We start from the raw sequence: 18,093 nt of genomic DNA, 5'->3' as shown, positions 1-18,093 counted from the left end.
GGCCTTCATTTTTGGAGACATGTCCTGTGCTCTGGCGAAACTAAATTTGAGCTGTTTGATCATAATGACCATCGTTACATTTGTAGGAAAAAGGGAGAAGCTTTGAAGCCAAAGAACACCATCCCAATTGTGAAACACGGGGGTGGCAGCATCATGATGTGGGGTTGTTTTGCTGCAGGAGGGACTGGTGCACTTCACAAAATAGATGGCATCATGAGGAAAGAAGATTATGTGGCAATACTGAAGAAACATCTCAAGACATCAGCCAGGAACTTAAAGCTTGGACGGAAATGGGTCTTCCAAATGGACAATGACCGGAAGCTACTGCCAAACTGGTTACAAAGTGATTTAAGGATAACAAAGACAATGTTTTGGAGTGGCCATCACAAAACCCTGATCTCAATCCTATTGATAATGTATGGGCAAAGTTGAAAAGGCCGGTGCAAGCAGCGACTTACAAACATGGCTCAGTTACACCAGTTCTGTCAGGAGGAATGGGAACAAATTACTACCAACTATTGTGAGAAGCTTGTGAAAGGACATTTTGACCCAACTCATCCCGTGTAAGGGCAATGGTACAAAATACTAATGAAATGTAAGTAAACTTCTAACTTTGCAGAAAGTAATAAAAATGCCTGAAAACATTCTCTCTCTCTCTCTCTCTCTCTCTCTCATTCTGGTATTTGGCAAATAGAAATAATTTTGGTTCCTAACTGACCTAAAAAACGGGAAAGATTTGTTCTGCTTTCATGTCAGATAGTGAGAAAAACCTGCAGATGTGTCTTTATAGAGAGCGGAGGGGAAAACCTGCAGATGTGTCTGTATAGAAAGCAGAGGGGAAAACCTGCAGATGTGTCTGTATAGAGAACGGGGGGAAAACCTACACATGCGTCTTTATAAAGAGCAGAGGGAAAAACCTTCAGATGTGTCTACATAGAGAGCGGAGGGAACAACCTGCAGATGTGGCTTTTTAGAGAGCGGAGGGAAAACCTGCAGATGTGTCTGTATAGAGAGCAGAAAAACCTGCAGATGTGTCTGTATAGAGAGCAGAGAGAGAAACCTGCAGATGTGTCTTTATAGAGAGCAGAAGGAACAACCTGCAGATGTGGCTTTTTAGAGAGCGGAGAGAAAAACCTGCAGATGTGTCTTTTTAGATAGTGGATGTAGAGAACTGCCAGAGGTATGTGACCACCAAACAATTTACGGTGCTCGCTTCTTAGAAGCCTGTTATTCTGTCCAATAATCCAGAATTTCTGATTCTCCAGTACAACCCTGACCCAAATAGCACAGTAAAGGATGCTTTAATATTTACATCAAATGGATGGCAGCTTTTGAATGAAACAGTGACATTTTGTGCCCACGTCATTCCAGGCGCAGGCCCCCGTCTCCTTGTGATGGGGGTGCAGCAGCTTCAATGTCACTTTCACTTTATCTCGAGCCCCGCTGGCGTCACTATCAGAGCGTGCTCAGCTCATGAACGTTTTATAAAGAAATCGTCGAGGATCATGTAGACTGAAACTGGGGCGAGAGCGCACAGTATAATTATAGGACGGGCGATGAGTCACTGGCTGAATGGGATGTGACCAGACATAGGATTATATACACAGTATTGCTGGCAGCGCACGGTGCGGAGGGCAGAGCTGCCCGCAGCAGCCCACAAACTTGCCTAAAGGGAGTCTATAAGCAGGATTTCCCATCCCATGTGCACCTATCCAGCATTACCTCTATAGGGCCGGTCTGTTCCTCCGTTACAGAGGATTCAGCGTTTGAATGGATAGAGTAGAGCTGTGCAAGATTACACACGCTTCTTGCAGCTCATCCCATTGTTTGTGTGATGGGAGCGGGACTAGAACAAAGCTGCAAGAGATGTTTGTTATGACACCCAGCTCTATTTACTTGTTTCCTCCACTTGTAATTACAGTAGATGTGGACAGTAAGATCATTGAGAAGTGCAGGGCTGCGTGTCATTACAAACACCCCTACAGCTCTACTCTGCCTGCACTGTCAGCTCTGCTGTACTTCCTCTACACGGACAGTGCTGTGAGAAGAGCAGAGCCATGTGTGATTACAAATACCTCTACAGCTCTACTCTCCCTGCACTGTCAGCTCTGCTGTACTCCCTCTACACTGTCAGTTCTGTAAGAAGAGCAGGGCTGTGTGTCATTACAAATACCTCTACTCTAATCACACTGTCAGCTCTACTCTACTCCCTCCCCCTCCATACCCTGACAATGTTGGGAGAAGAGCAGAGCTGTGTGTTATTACAGACACCTCTACATCTCTATTCTTGCAGCACTGTCAACTCTGCTCTACTCCCCCACCAAAACACTGACAATGTTGTGAGAAGAGCAGAGCTGTGTGTTATTACAGACACCTCTACATCTCTATTCTTGCAGCACTGTCAACTCTGCTCTACTCCCCCACCAAAATACTGACAGTGTTGTGAGAAGAGCATAGCTGTGTGTCATTACAGACTCCTCTACAGCTCTACTCTTGCCACACTGTCAGCTCTGCTCTACTCCCTCTCCCCCCCATAGCTTGACAGTATTGTGAAAAGACCACAGCAGTGTGTCACTACAAACACCTCTGCTCTCGCCGCACTGTCAGCTCTGCTCTTCTCCCCACCTCCTGCACCCTGACAGTGTTGGGAAAAGAGTGAGAAGAGCAGGGCTGTGTGTCATTCCAAACACCTCTACTCTCCCTGCACTGTAAACTCTGCTCTACTTCCCCCCACCACCACACTGACAGTGTTGTGAAAAGATCAGGGCTGGGTGTCACTACAATCACCTCTAAAGCTCTACTCTGGCCACACTGTCAGCTCTGCTCTGCTCTACTCCTTCTCCTCCCATACCTTGACAGTATTATGAGAAGAGCAGGGCTGTGTGTCATTACAAACAGCTCTACTCTCCCTGCACTATCAACTCTGCTCTATTTCCCACCACCACCACACTGACAGTATTGTGAAAAGAGCAGGGATGGGTGTCATTGCTTATAAAGAGAAACCCAGGTCTGGCATTCTTTTTTTTTTTACCCTACATGAAGCATCCTGTTTATGATTGGTCAACATCATGCATTGGTAAAAAAAATTAAACACCCACTTGGTCTTAGTGGAAATTAGAATCTAAACTAATATCAGTGCACTGGAGATTGGAAAGTAGAACATAAGATACATTATTACTGAGCTCCGCAGCCATTATTCCCGGATGTGGCCGGTTTTACATGCAAAACATAGATAAACTCCACTTTAAAGGGAACCTGTCACCAAGAAAACGCAGCCCAATCTGTATGCCCCATGCGTTAGAGCAGGGGAGAGAGACTAAACTGTATATCATTCAGCATAACCTGCATTTTCACCATTCAAACCTCTGCTCTTTTTACGGTTTGGTCCGGTGGGCGGTCATACCAGTGACTGACAGCTGTCATTGTGTAATGGTGTGTACAGAGATAGCTGTCAAATACTGATAAGACCGCCAGCTAGACTGAAAGCTCACCGATTGTCTGCAGCGCTGATGTCGCATCACTAGCTCTGTAGCCGATCACTGAACTCAATGGATCTGAGCAGCTCATGCCGTCTACTCGGGCAGAGACGCTGAGCTCACCGATTGTCTGCAGCGCTGACATCACGTCACCAGCTCTGTAGCCAATCACTGAGCGCAGTGGATCCGAGCAGCACATGCCGTTTACTTGGGCATTGACGCTGAGTTCACCGATTGCCTGCAGCGCTGATGTCACATCACTAGCTCTGTAGCCAATCACTGAGCTCAATGGATCCGAGCAGCTCATGCAGTCTACTCGGGAGGAGACACTGAGCTCACCGATAGTCTGCAGCCCTGACGTCATGTCACCAGCTCTGTAGCCAAAGAGCTCAGTGGATCTGAGCAGCTCATGCTGTCTACTTTGGCGTTCACACCGAGTTCGCTGATTGTCTGCAGCGCTGACATCACGTTACCAGCTCTGCAGCCAATCACTCAGCTCCGAGCAGCTCATGCAGTCTAATCGGAAGAAGACACTGAGCTCACCGATTGCCTGCAGCGCTGCAAACGATAACAGACACCATGATCAGTGGTGGAAACTTAGCGCTGAAACTGGGGAGGGGGAAGGAGAGAACTGTTTTGGTTTTTTTTTTTTTTTAAATTAAAACTCCCTTAAGGCTATGTGCCCACGCTACAGGATTTATCGCGGATTTGACGCGGATTTTGACGCGGATTTAGCGCGGATTTGCCGAAAATCTGCAGCACAGCTACTCCCCAGCCATTTCAATGGCATTTTGGAAATGCTGTGCCCATGCTGCGGATTTTTCCGCTGCGGATTTTGCCGCGGATTTTGATGCGGAACAAACTGCAGCATGTCAATTGTTTGGTGCGGATTTGGTGCGGATTTTCTGTTTTGAATGGGGAAAAAAAAAATAATAAAATCCGCATCAAAATCCGCGGTAAATCCGCGGTAAATCCGCGGCAAATCCGCGGGTGCGGATTTGCCGCGAAAGTTGCGGATTTTCAGGCAAAAAAATCCGCAGGGACCTTTTACTGTGGACACATAGCCTAAAAAGGGATTTCCTAGGACTAGATTGATGGTCTTGTACACCGCATACAGAGCCAGAATAGCACCGCTCCCAACACTATATAATGACCGTTTTCAGGTACTGAGGCTGAGGTCACATTTTTCCCGGATCCGTACATTCCTTTCCAAGAAGTTACAAAAACCCTAGTACATGCCCTTATTATCTCCCGCCTGGATTATTGCAACCTCCTGCTCTGTGGCCTCCCTTCTACAGTCTCACACCCCTACAATCTATTCTAAACTGTGCTGCCCGACTAATCCACCTGTCCCCCCGTTATTCCCCAACCTCTCCTCTCTGCCAATCCCTTCACTGGCTTCCCATTGCCCAATGACTCCAGTTCAAAACATTAACCATGACATACAAAGCCATGCACAACCTGTCTCCTCCCTACATCTGTGACCTAGTCTCCCGGTACCTACCCGCACGCAACCTCAGATCCTCACAAGATCTCCTTCTCTACTCCTCTCTTATCTCCTCTTCCCACCATCGCATCCAAGATTTCTCCCGTGCCTCCCCCATACTCTGGAATGCTCTGCCACAACACATCAGACTCTCGCCTACCTTGACAAGCTTCAAAAGGAACCTGAAGAGCCACCTCTTCCGACAAGCCTACAACCTGCCGTAACCCTCAGTCTGATACAGCGCCGCACAATCAGCTCTACCCTCACCTACTGTATCCTCACCCCTTCCCTGTAGGCTGTGAGCCCTCGCGGGCAGGGACCTCTCTCCTCCTGTACCAGTCTGTACCTTGTATTGTTTATGATTATTGTACTTGCCCTATTATGTATACCCCTTTCACATGTAAAGCGCCATGGAACTGATGGCGCTATAATAATAAATAATAATAATAATTCACGTCATTAGGATCTGATCTGCAGTACCTGAGAACGGCCACTACACCTTGTACGGCGCTGTGCCATGACAACTATGCACACTGTGTACATGCGGCCCCCATGGGACCTGTTAGCGGTTGATTGATTTGTGGGGGTACCGGTAAACCACCGATCTGATATGGACAACCTAGCCTGAGAATAGTCATGACTACACAAGTCATAGAGAACCCCATGGCTCTTTTGTTTGAGGTCTTATATTATACCCCCACTGGTAACACTACTGAACAGAGGCTACCAAAAAAAACCAAACATTGATAGCTTTGTTCTCACGGCGCTCTTCCATTGTGGAGCTGCTGCATTAGAAAACCTGCCGTGGCGGCCAAAGCTTCAGCCGGGGGGTTCATACCCAGCCGTGGCACCAGACCCCAACCTTTGCCAATAACAAATATATTAGGAAATTGCAGATTTTTCCTTACACAGTAAATAGTCTTTATTGCCTCCCACCAGTGCCGGCTGCCATATCTCTCGACTGAATGGATGCCGTCTCCTTGTCAGGAGACAACTGGTGCCAACGCCACCCACCCCCTCCGAGATCACAGCGGCTGTCAGTGCAGGCGCAGGTTGGCTTTAGCAGACAGTTTAATGTTTTTCTGCAGTAAGGCTTATATATAAATCCCGTAACAATGCCACTTTGATAACAATACTGCGCGCTCCTGTGTACGGAGGCCTGTACTCTGATGCACAGGGTGACAGCAGGTGAGGCGAAACGCTCTGCAGCCCAGCACGTCACTACCAGAGGAAGAATCTTATTCATGCCATGTCCCCAACATCCTCTGCACAATTACGATTCATATCACTAATGACTTTACTATAAAATCACTCGAGCTTAGATAAGATTTCTTCAATCATCTATGGAAACGCTTGATGTGACCACAATATATGGCAACGGAGCGGTGAAACGTCATCATCAATGATGTATGAGCACTACCATGCTCAGGGGCCTAGTACTTGTAACTAGTGATGAGCGGGGCACTACCATGCTCAGGTGCTCAGTACTCGTAACTAGTGATGAGCGAGCACTACCATGCTCAGGTGCTCAGTACTCGTAACTAGTGATGAGCGGGCACTACCATGCTCGGGTGCTCTGTACTCGTAACTAGTGAATGAGCGGGCACTACCATGCTCGGGGTGCTCAGTACTGGTAACTAGTGGATGAGCGGGCACTACCATGCTCGGGTGCTCAGTACTGGTAACTAGTGATGAGTTGGCACTACCATGCTCGGGTGCTCAGTACTGGTAACTAGTGATGAGCGGGCACTACCATGCTCAGGTGCCTAGTACTTGTAACTAGTGATGAGCGGGCACTACCATGCTCAGGTGCTCAGTACTCGTAACTAGTGATGAGCGGGCACTACCATGCTCAGGTGCTCAGTACTCGTAACTAGTGATGAGTGGACACTACCATGCTCGGGGTGACTCAGTACTGGTAACTAGTGATGAGCGGGCACTACCATGCTCGGGTGCTCAGTACTGGTAACTAGTGATGAGCGGGCACTACCATGCTCGGGTGCTCAGTACTGGTAACTAGTGATGAGCGGGCACTACCATGCTCGGGTTGCTCAGTACTGGTAACTAGTGATGAGCGGCACTACCATGCTCGGGTGCTCAGTACTCGTAACTAGTGATGAGTGAGCACTACCATGCTCGGGTGCTCAGTACTCGTAATAAGTGATGAGCGAGGCACTACCATGCTCGGGTGCTCTGTACTCGTAACTAGTGATGAGCGAGCACTACCATGCTCGGGTGCTCAGTACTCGTAACTAGTGATGAGTGGACACTACCATGCTCGGGTGCTCAGTACTCATAACTAGTTGATGAGCGGGCACTACCATGCTCGGGTGCTCAGTACTGGTAACTAGTGATGAGCGGGCACTACCATGCTCGGGTGCTCAGTACTGGTAACTAGTGATGAGCGGGCACTACCATGCTCGGGTGCTCAGTACTTGTAACTAGTGATGAGTTGGCACTACCATGCTCGGGTGCTCAGTACTGGTAACTAGTGATGAGCGGGCACTACCATGCTCGGGTGCTCAGTACTCGTAACTAGTGATGAGTGAGCACTACCATGCTCGGGTGCTCAGTACTCGTAACTAGTGATGAGCGAGCACTACCATGCTCGGGTGCTCTGTACTCGTAACTAGTGATGAGCGAGCACTACCATGCTCATGTGCTCAGTACTTGTAACTAGTGATGAGTTGGCACTACCATGCTCGGGTGGTCAGTACTCGTAACTAGTGATGAGTGGGCACTACCATGCTCAGGTGCTCAGTACTCGTAACTAGTGATGAGCGGGCACTACCATGCTCAGGTGCCTAATACTTGTAACTAGTGATGAGCGGGCACTACCATGCTCAGGTGCCTAGTACTTGTAACTAGTGATGAGCGGGCACTACCATGCTCGGGTGCTCAGTACTGGTAACTAGTGATGAGCGGGCACTACAATGCTCAGGTGCTCAGTACTTGTAACTAGTGATGAGTTGGCACTACCATGCTCGGGTGCTCAGTACTGGTAACTAGTGATGAGCGGGCACTACCATGCTCGGGTGCTCAGTACTCGTAACTAGTGATGAGTGAGCACTACCATGCTCGGGTGCTCAGTACTCATAACTAGTGATGAGCGGGCACTACCATGCTCGGGTGCTCAGTACTGGTAACTAGTGATGAGAGGGCACTACCATGCTCGGGTGCTCAGTACTGGTAACTAGTGATGAGCGGGCACTACAATGCTCAGGTGCTCAGTACTTGTAACTAGTGATGAGTTGGCACTACCATGCTCGGGTGCTCAGTACTGGTAACTAGTGATGAGCGGGCACTACCATGCTCGGGTGCTCAGTACTCGTAACTAGTGATGAGTGAGCACTACCATGCTCGGGTGCTCAGTACTCGTAACTAGTGATGAGCGAGCACTACCATGCTCGGGTGCTCTGTACTCGTAACTAGTGATGAGCGGGCACTACCATGCTCGGGTGCTCAGTACTCGTAACTAGTGATGAGCGAGCACTACCATGCTCATGTGCTCAGTACTTGTAACTAGTGATGAGTGGGCACTACCATGCTCAGGTGCTCAGTACTCGTAACTAGTGATGAGCGGGCACTACCATGCTCAGGTGCCTAATACTTGTAACTAGTGATGAGCGGGCACTACCATGCTCGGGTGCTCTGTACTCGTAACTAGTGATGAGTGGGCACTACCATGATCGGGGTGCTCAGTACTGGTAACTAGTGATGAGCGGGCACTACCATGCTCGGGTGCTCAGTACTCGTAACTAGTGATGAGTGAGCACTACCATGCTCGGGTGCTCAGTACTCGTAACTAGTGATGAGTGAGCACTACCATGCTCGGGTGCTCAGTACTCGTAACTAGTGATGAGTGAGCACTACCATGCTCGGGTGCTCAGTACTCCTAACTAGTGATGAGCGAGCACTACCATGCTCGGGTGCTCTGTACTCGTAACTAGTGATGAGCGGGCACTACCATGCTCGGGTGCTCAGTACTCGTAACTAGTGATGAGCGAGCACTACCATGCTCATGTGCTCAGTACTTGTAACTAGTGATGAGTTGGCACTACCATGCTCGGGTGGTCAGTACTCGTAACTAGTGATGAGTGGGCACTACCATGCTCAGGTGCTCAGTACTCGTAACTAGTGATGAGTGGGCACTACCATGCTCGGGTGCTCAGTACTCGTAACTAGTGATGAGTGAGCACTACCATGCTCGGGTGCTCAGTACTGGTAACTAGTGATGAGCGGGCACTACCATGCTTGGGTGCTCAGTACTGGTAACTAGTGATGAGCGGGCACTACCATGCTCGGGTTCTCAGTACTCGTAACTAGTGATGAGCGGGCACTACCATGCTCGGGTGCTCAGTGCTCGTAACTAGTGATGAGCGGGCACTACCATGCTCGGGTTCTCAGTACTCGTAACTAGTGATGAGCGGGCACTACCATGCTCGGGTGCTCAGTACTGGTAACTAGTGATGAGCGGGCACTACCATGCTCATGTGCTCAGTACTTGTAACTAGTGATGAGTTGGCACTACCATGCTCGGGTGGTCAGTACTCGTAACTAGTGATGAGTGGGCACTACCATGCTCAGGTGCTCAGTACTCGTAACTAGTGATGAGTGAGCACTACCATGCTCGGGTGCTCAGTACTGGTAACTAGTGATGAGCGGGCACTACCATGCTTGGGTGCTCAGTACTGGTAACTAGTGATGAGCGGGCACTACCATGCTCGGGTGCTCAGTACTCGTAACTAGTGATGAGCGGGCACTACCATGCTCGGGTGCTCAGTGCTCGTAACTAGTGATGAGCGGGCACTACCATGCTCGGGTGCTCAGTACTGGTAACTAGTGATGAGCGGGCACTACCATGCTCATGTGCTCAGTACTTGTAACTAGTGATGAGCGAGCACGCCACCATACCAGGCCAGGAATGATAGCAGGTAGGAGGTCATCCATCAGCCATGAAATACTTACCCGGCCAATGGACCTGGGTACTACGAGTCAATCTGGTCACGGCTAATTATCTCCCCTTTAGAGTGTCAGTCCCTAATTGCAATCAACACACAGTTTTCTTAGGCTGCTTTCACACATCCGTTTTTCGCTGTCCGGCACCATCCGGCAAAAATTTGATAAACCGGATCCAGCGCCGGATCAGTTTTATTCCTGCGTTGCATGTGGCGTCCGCTGGATCCGGCGAAATGTCTTCGTTCGGTGGCCGGAAAGGACGCACCATGAAGCGTTTTTTGTCTCCGACAAAAAAACGGCCCTCGCCGGATCCGGCACCGTCCGGCATGTTGTATAATTGAAGCCTATGGGCACTGGATATGTTATCATCAGGCATATGACGGAATCCAACGACGGATCCGTTTTTTTGGACTGCGCATGCTCAGTAGCACAACGGATCCGTCAAAAAAACGGAAGGAACGCATGGAAAAAAACTGAGGCAACGGATCCGTTTTTACGCCAGATCCGTTGCATCAGTTTTTGTGCCGGACGGCAAAAAACGGATGTGGGAAAGCAGCATAACAGACTTTCCATTTGCACTTTGCTTTTTGATGTTCAAAAAAAAAAAAAAAAAAAAAAAAACATTATTAACATATAAAAATGAAGGTGCTTGGTGCACCCTTGGTGTGGCCAAGCACCTCAGTGCACTTTTGTGCTCCTTTTTTTCCTCCATACGTCCACCTGCCTTTCCTGATTAATAGTGCTGGAATTCCACAAGTCACAAGTGTCCGCGAGTAACACAGCGCTGATACAAGTGAGCGCTCACTCGCAGCTCCCCCCAGAGGTCACGTAAGTCGCTCCGCTAGATTTCTGGGTTTTAGTGAGTGACTTCAGGAGAGAGGGCTGCGTGACGCCCTGGACTCCAGGGGTCAGAGGTCACAACACTCACCACATACACCCCCACACTAGAAAGGTACCATCAGTCAACCACAAAGAGCTGATTGCCTCCCTCAGGGTTAGACAGGCACACCAGGTAGGCGGAGTCAGGTGGAAAGACACGCCCACCGAGGAGTCTGCTGGCCTGAGGCAGGAAAAACAAAAACAGTCGAGTCAAGTGCAGACAGTGAGTCAGTGCAGGACAGAGCAGTGGAGTGCAACAGGCAGACGGCAGTGACCGCCTGCAGGAGACCGGAAACACGACCAGCGGAACCGTAAGGGACCGGGACAGGGTAGTGGCCCGCCGGAACCGAACCGGGGAGCTAACTGGATACCGGAGCACCAGGCAGGGTACTCAGACCCCGACTAGGCTATATGCCACCACCATAGTCGAATTAACTGATTGCGGTCTGGACCTCAGGGGTTCATTCCCACCAAAGTCCCGTTTGAAGGCAACAGCCCAACCCGTGCGGATAGTAGCCACCGCCAAAGGCCAAGAGATCCAAGGGCCAGCGCCTCCGACATCTACACGCCGGGGAGCGGACTACGAGTGCTCAGGCACAGTGGTCACAGTACAACATAGGTGCAGGAGAAAGGCGGACATTGCCAACCAGACTAGGAAGCTGCAGCCGGCTGCGGGCCCCGTTCATACCTTCATTTGGTTTACCAGTGACTCTGTGTGGTTTAATCGTGAGTACAACAGTGCCATCAGGCACCGCACCGCGCGGCACTGCGCCCTGCACCCCGGCTGTCGCACCACCGGGCCCTGGGACCAACATCCCCTACCCACGGAGGGGTCAACACCTAGCTGCGCCACTACACCGCTCCCGGGAGTCCCCGTACCTTCACCAAAGCGGTGGTGTCCACCATCACCACAACCCGTGGGTGGCGTCACGAACAATCATCCCAAAACCAAATGCCCGCATCCCCCGTAACGCCAACCCCCCTTGCAGAGCGACGTGACCCCCGGGTCCGTGAGAGGCTCGAGTCACCACCCGTAGCACGCGAGCACGGATCCGAGCGGTGACTTCAGGAGAGAGGGCTGCGTGTTAGAGTACCCTCTTATGAGGGGGATTTCATTTGCAAACAAATCTGTCTCAGGCACTGTCAGTGCCCTTAATCACAAGAGACGGAGGCAGAGGTGTGCAAAAAGAAACCGGGAAAGGTGCACGAAAGCTCTTGGCCACACCAAGGGTGCACCAAGGACACTAATGGGGATAGAAAAATTGTAAAGGGAGTAAGTTCATACAAGGCTGGGTTTCCCCTTAGGCTGGAATCACACTTGCGAGTGTAAAAATCGGACCGAGTCTCATGATAGAAAGTAGCATGAGCTCTGTCCGAGTGTTGATCCGTGTGCAATGCAACAGCAATGCGATTCTGTGATTTTTCTCATGACTGTAGTCCATGTGCAATCCGTGTGTGATCCGTTTTTATTCTCAGCAGATATGTCATCTGCCATTCAGCTCTGCTACATGGCCGCTGACAGCAGCCACACACTGAGCCATGTAGCAGAGCTGAATAGCCGCTGACAGCAGACACAGACAGAGCCATGTAGCAGAGCTGAATGGCCGCTGACAGTAGACACAGACAGAGCCATGTAGCAGAGCTGAATGGCCGCTGACAGCAGACACAGACAGAGCCATGTAGCAGAGCTGAATAGCCGCTGACAGCAGACACAGACAGAGCCATGTAGCAGAGCTGAATAGCCGCTGACAGCAGACACAGACAGAGCCATGTAGCAGAGCTGAATAGCCGCTGACAGCAGACACAGACAGAGCCATGTAGCAGAGCTGAATAGCCGCTGACAGCAGACACAGACAGAGCCATGTAGCAGAGCTGAATAGCCGCTGACAGCAGACACAGACAGAGCCATGTAGCAGAGCTGAATGGCCGCTGACAGTAGACACAGACAGAGCCATGTAGCAGAGCTGAATAGCCGCTGACAGCAGACACAGACAGAGCCATGTAGCAGAGCTGAATAGCCGCTGACAGCAGACACAGACAGAGCCATGTAGCAGAGCTGAATAGCCGCTGACAGCAGACACAGACAGAGCCATGTAGCAGAGCTGAATGGCCGCTGACCGTAGACACAGACAGAGCCATGTAGCAGAGCTGAATGGCCGCTGACAGTAGACACAGACAGAGCCATGTAGCAGAGCTGAATGGCCGCTGACAGTAGACACAGACAGAGCCATGTAGCAGAGCTGAACGGCCGCTGACAGTAGACACAGACAGAGCCATGTAGCAGAGCTGAACGGCCGCTGACAGTAGACACAGACAGAGCCATGTAGCAGAGCTGAATGGCCGCTGACAGCAGACAGAGCGATGTAGCAGAGGTGAATGGCCGCTGACAGCAGACACAGACAGAGCCGCACGATCAGAATGAAGTCAGATGAACTTCACCCGACTTCATTGTCATACCGCAGCTCTGTCTGTGTGGCATGGCCTGATTTTCGGTCCCCAATGAAGGTCTCACCGGTGACCGCAAATCCCCTGAGTGACCACAGTGAGCCGCACGATCAGCGGTGCTGTCACTGAGGTTACCCGCGGCCACAGCAGAAGTCCTCCCGCTGAGATCTGTGGCCGCGGGTAACCTGAGTGACGTCATCGCTGATAGCGCAGATCCCTTCGGTTGCTGCGGGGAGCTCAGAGAGCGGTCATGGTCTGTGACTGCTCTCTGTCAGCTTCTGATGTAGCAGAGCTGAAAGCGTCGTGGGACCTCTGTGGATTATGTCGGACCTGGAGGGGTATTTGGGGGTTTAATAAAATGGTGAAAGAGGTTTTTGGTTTTTTTTTCATTTATTTCAAATAAAGGATTTTTTGGTGTATGTGTTTATTTTCTTTATCTTACAGATTAATCATGGAAGGTATCTCAGGGAGACGCCTGCCATGATTAACCTTGGACTTAATGGCAGCTATGGGCTGCTGCCATTAACTCCTTATTACCTCGATTGCCACCGCACCAGGGCAAATCGGGATGAGCTGGGTGGAGTCCCGGGACTGTCGCATCTAATGATGCGGCAATTCCGGGCAGCTGCTGGCTGATATTGTGAGGGTTGTGGGCTCCCCATAACGTGGGGCTACCCATCCTGACAATACCAGCCTGCAGTCGTATGGCTTTACCCTGGCTGGTATAAAAATTGGGGGGGAACCGCACGCCGTTTTTTTTTTAATTATTTAATTTACTGCAGATACAGACCCGCCCACCGGCAGCTGTGATTGGTTGCAGTGAAATAGCTGGCACTCAAGGTGGGGGCGTGTCTGACTGCAACCAATCATAGGCGCCGGTGGGTGGGGAAAGCAGTGAATACTAGATGGAACAATGAGTGGCCGGCTTTTTCAAAAGAGGAAAAGCTGCCGGAGCTTTGTGACAGTCGTGCAGTGCCGCGACGGTGATCGGGGATCGGTGAGTATGAGAGGGGGGTGGGGGGGGGGAGAGACCGACGGAGAGAGACCGACGGAGAGAGACCTCACTCATTTCCAGTGTTTTCTGCAACATGCGATAAATGTATTTAGAAAAACGCATGTCACAAGGATGGTGTGTGTGCCGTCCGTGTGACATCCGTTTTTTTTTTCACGCACCCATAGACTTTCATTGGAGTGACTCGCGCATGAAACTCACGCATGCTGCGATTTTTTTTCTCAGTCCGATTTGTACTGAGAAAAAAAATAGCAGATGGGAGCTGCCTCATTGATTAACATGGGTCCGAGTGCAATGTGAGATTTTCTCGCATTGCACTCGTGCGAGTTAATCGCAAGTGTGACTCCAGCCTTAGAGGGAGTCGCCCAAATTTACACAGCAAACGAACACCACAATCTTTTAGGAGCTAAATCAGTAATAAAAATTGTTGCGCTTTTTTTTAAGTTTGTAAACCTGTCCCCCTGTTGCAATCTGAAAATGAAGGTGGTCAGTGCCCCCTTTGGTGGCTAAATTCCTCGGTGCACCAGTCCACCCACTCCTAAGTTGATTGTCCAAAGTCATCGCTGTCTGGAGATAAACCTCTGCTTTGTACGCACTGCACTCACAAATCACTCTCTCCTCGCTGCTGACATTGCTTTTCTTCTCTGCCATCACTTTAGTGCAGGGGACAGCAAAAAAAATCACTTTCTCCTCAAACTGGACATCGCTACACAACTATACCCGAGCGATGTCATCTGGGAGGAAAGAGGGATTTCTGTGTTCACTCCTGCACTGAACAGATAGAGGAGACGAGCAATGTCAGCAGCGAGGAGAGAGTGATTTGTGTGATCCCATAATGGAGCTTTATCTTCATGTAATTCTGGTTCGGGACAACTCTGCACTGTCAATTAACGTAGTAGTGGTAGATAACTAAATAAGGGCATTAAACGGGGCACCAAGGGGCTGGGAACACTGCGGCCGATCACTGGCAGCGATACTGATACTTGATTAGACACAGGAATAGCACAGACTCTAAACAGCCATTAGACAACTGTCACCGATGTGTTTAATTCCACTGCAGCATCTCCGCAGGAGAACGTTACATACAGTATATCCTGGTGAAATGTGTGGGGTCCACGTGATCGCCTGCAGTCCTATAAACACAGAGCAGAGATGCACGTATGCGACCATCACACATGCACCAAGGGGACTGCAGAGCCATGGAATCGGATCAGTGAGGGGCCAACGTTCGGACCCCAACCGCTCACCTACCATGTAATAGATGAGTAGTTGCACTATTGCGCAAGACGTATAACAATACAGGGACATTATTACACGGGTACAGTATATAAGTGCACAGTCCACAGTATAAAGTGAGATATGGGTACTACTGGGTAGACAGCCCCAGCGCGGGGTACACACAGTGTGAGGTGATCATGACACAGGGTACACAGCCCGACACAGGGGGGGTGCACAGACACAGCCCGACACAGGGGGGGTGCACAGACACAGCCCGACACAGGGGGGGTGCACAGACACAGCCCGACACAGGGGGGGTGCACAGACACAGCCCGACACAGGGGGGGTGCACAGACACAGCCCGACACAGGGGGGGTGCACAGACACAGCCCGACACAGGGGGGGTGCACAGACACAGCCCGACACAGGGGGGGTGCACAGACACAGCCCGACACAGGGGGGGTGCACAGACACAGCCCGACACAGGGGGGGTGCACAGACACAGCCCGACACAGGGGGGGTGCACAGACACAGCCCGACACAGGGGGGGTGCACAGACACAGCCCGACACAGGGGGGGTGCACAGACACAGCCCGACACAGGGGGGGTGCACAGACACAGCCCGACACAGGGGGGGTGCACAGACACAGCCCGACACAGGGGGGGTGCACAGACACAGCCCGACACAGGGGGGGTGCACAGACACAGCCCGACACAGGGGGGGTGCACAGACACAGCCCGACACAGGGGGGGTGCACAGACACAGCCCGACACAGGGGGGGTGCACAGACACAGCCCGACACAGGGGGGGTGCACAGACACAGCCCGACACAGGGGGGGTGCACAGACACAGCCCGACACAGGGGGGGTGCACAGACACAGCCCGACACAGGGGGGGTGCACAGACACAGCCCGACACAGGGGGGGTGCACAGACACAGCCCGACACAGGGGGGGTGCACAGACACAGCCCGACACAGGGGGGGTGCACAGACACAGCACACATACGCATGCAGCACAGGGAACACATATACAGGCAGCACAGGGAACACATATACAGGCAGCACAGGGCACACATATACACACAGCACAGGGCACACATATACACGCAACACAGGGCATACATATACACGCAGCACAGGGCACACATATACACGCAGCACAGGGCACACATATACACGCAGCACAGGGCACACATATACACGCAGCACAGGGCACACATATACAGGCAGCACAGGGCACACATATACAGGCAGCACAGGGCACACATATACAGGCAGCACAGGGCACACATATACAGGCAGCACAGGGCACACATATACAGGCAGCACAGGGCACACATATACAGGCAGCACAGGGCACACATATACAGGCAGCACAGGGCACACATATACACGCAGCACAGGGCACACATATACACGCAACACAGGGCACACATATACACGCAGCACAGGGCACACATATACACGCAGCACAGGGCACACATATACACGCAGCACAGGGCACACATATACACGCAGCACAGGGCACACATATACACGCAGCACAGGGCACACATATACACGCAGCACAGGGCACACATATACACGCAGCACAGGGCACACATATACACGCAGCACAGGGCACACATATACAGGCAGCACAGGGCACACATATACACAGGGCACACATATACACGCAGCACAGGGCACACATATACAGGCAGCACAGGGCACACATATACACGCAGCACAGGGCACACATATACAGGCAGCACAGGGCACACATATACACACACACAGCACAGGGCACATATATACACGCAGCACAGGGTGTACACAGCACCTCCCATACTCTGCTATGGACTCCCTGCCCCTCAGCACTGACCTGGGTTCTTTCTCTCCTCTCGCAGCTGAGGGAACAGGAAGTCCCGGACCTGCCTGATGTCCTGGAAGCGGCAGAACTCCAGCAGGGTGCAGGCCATGCTGCCTCCGCTCCGGCTCCGCTCCTGTCAGCCCGGCAGCGGCTCCCGTAGCCTCCTCCAGCTGCGGCTCCTCCACCGGAACTGCGTCATTCTGGTGAGTTGTCAGACTGAACTCTAGGAGCAGTCTGCGCGTGCGCGAACTTCCGCCCTGATTCCCTGCTGCCGAACGCCACAGTGCTTCTGCAGCTTTTCTGTTTCCATGGTGACGGAAAAAGTCATATGATCGATGATTGCTCTCTTTTCCGCCATATTTCTTCGTGGCAGATGGGTCAAAACGCGCATGCGTGGTCTTCATAGCTCAAAACTGTGTTTCTTGTCCTTAGCGACCAATCAGAACTCGACTTTCATTTCTGCTGTGGAAAAATCAAAACTTAGCTCTGATTGGTTGCAGAGTGCTACTGTGACTGTGTCTTTCTCATTAATAACCAATAGCTTTCATTTTTCCAAAGTGGTTTAAGAAATGAAAGCTGAATTTTGATTGGTTGCTATGGGCAACAAAGAGAAATATTGATTATTGAGGCCTACAAAGTGTTTTTTTTTGTAATATTGGATACATATAATAACGACAGCCTTGGCTGTTAGTTATTGGTCACGTTATCTGCTTGTTGTCAGTGAATGGAGCTGAAAACCTGTCATAACTTTGTAGCGGCACTAAA

General features: G+C 51.0%; 1 protein-coding gene across 2 annotated transcripts in view; it reads right to left on the bottom strand.

Moving 5' to 3' along the window:
• RAB3GAP2 (RAB3 GTPase activating non-catalytic protein subunit 2) overlaps positions 1 to 17,538 on the bottom strand; it is a 172,326-nt gene extending 154,788 nt beyond the window's left edge. For both annotated transcript variants that reach the window (XM_075339111.1, XM_075339112.1), the window contains exon 1: positions 17,341 to 17,538. In XM_075339111.1, coding sequence (XP_075195226.1) covers positions 17,341 to 17,437 — 97 coding nt within the window. In that variant the 5' untranslated portion in view covers positions 17,438 to 17,538. The remainder of the gene's footprint in view (positions 1 to 17,340) is intronic.
• Positions 17,539 to 18,093: the final 555 nt, after the last annotated feature.

Source organism: Anomaloglossus baeobatrachus, chromosome 3, assembly GCF_048569485.1.
Source record: "Anomaloglossus baeobatrachus isolate aAnoBae1 chromosome 3, aAnoBae1.hap1, whole genome shotgun sequence".
NCBI lineage: Eukaryota > Metazoa > Chordata > Amphibia > Anura > Aromobatidae > Anomaloglossus > Anomaloglossus baeobatrachus.
Note: the sequence above shows the minus strand (reverse complement) of the source record. Positions and strands in the feature narration are given on the sequence as shown.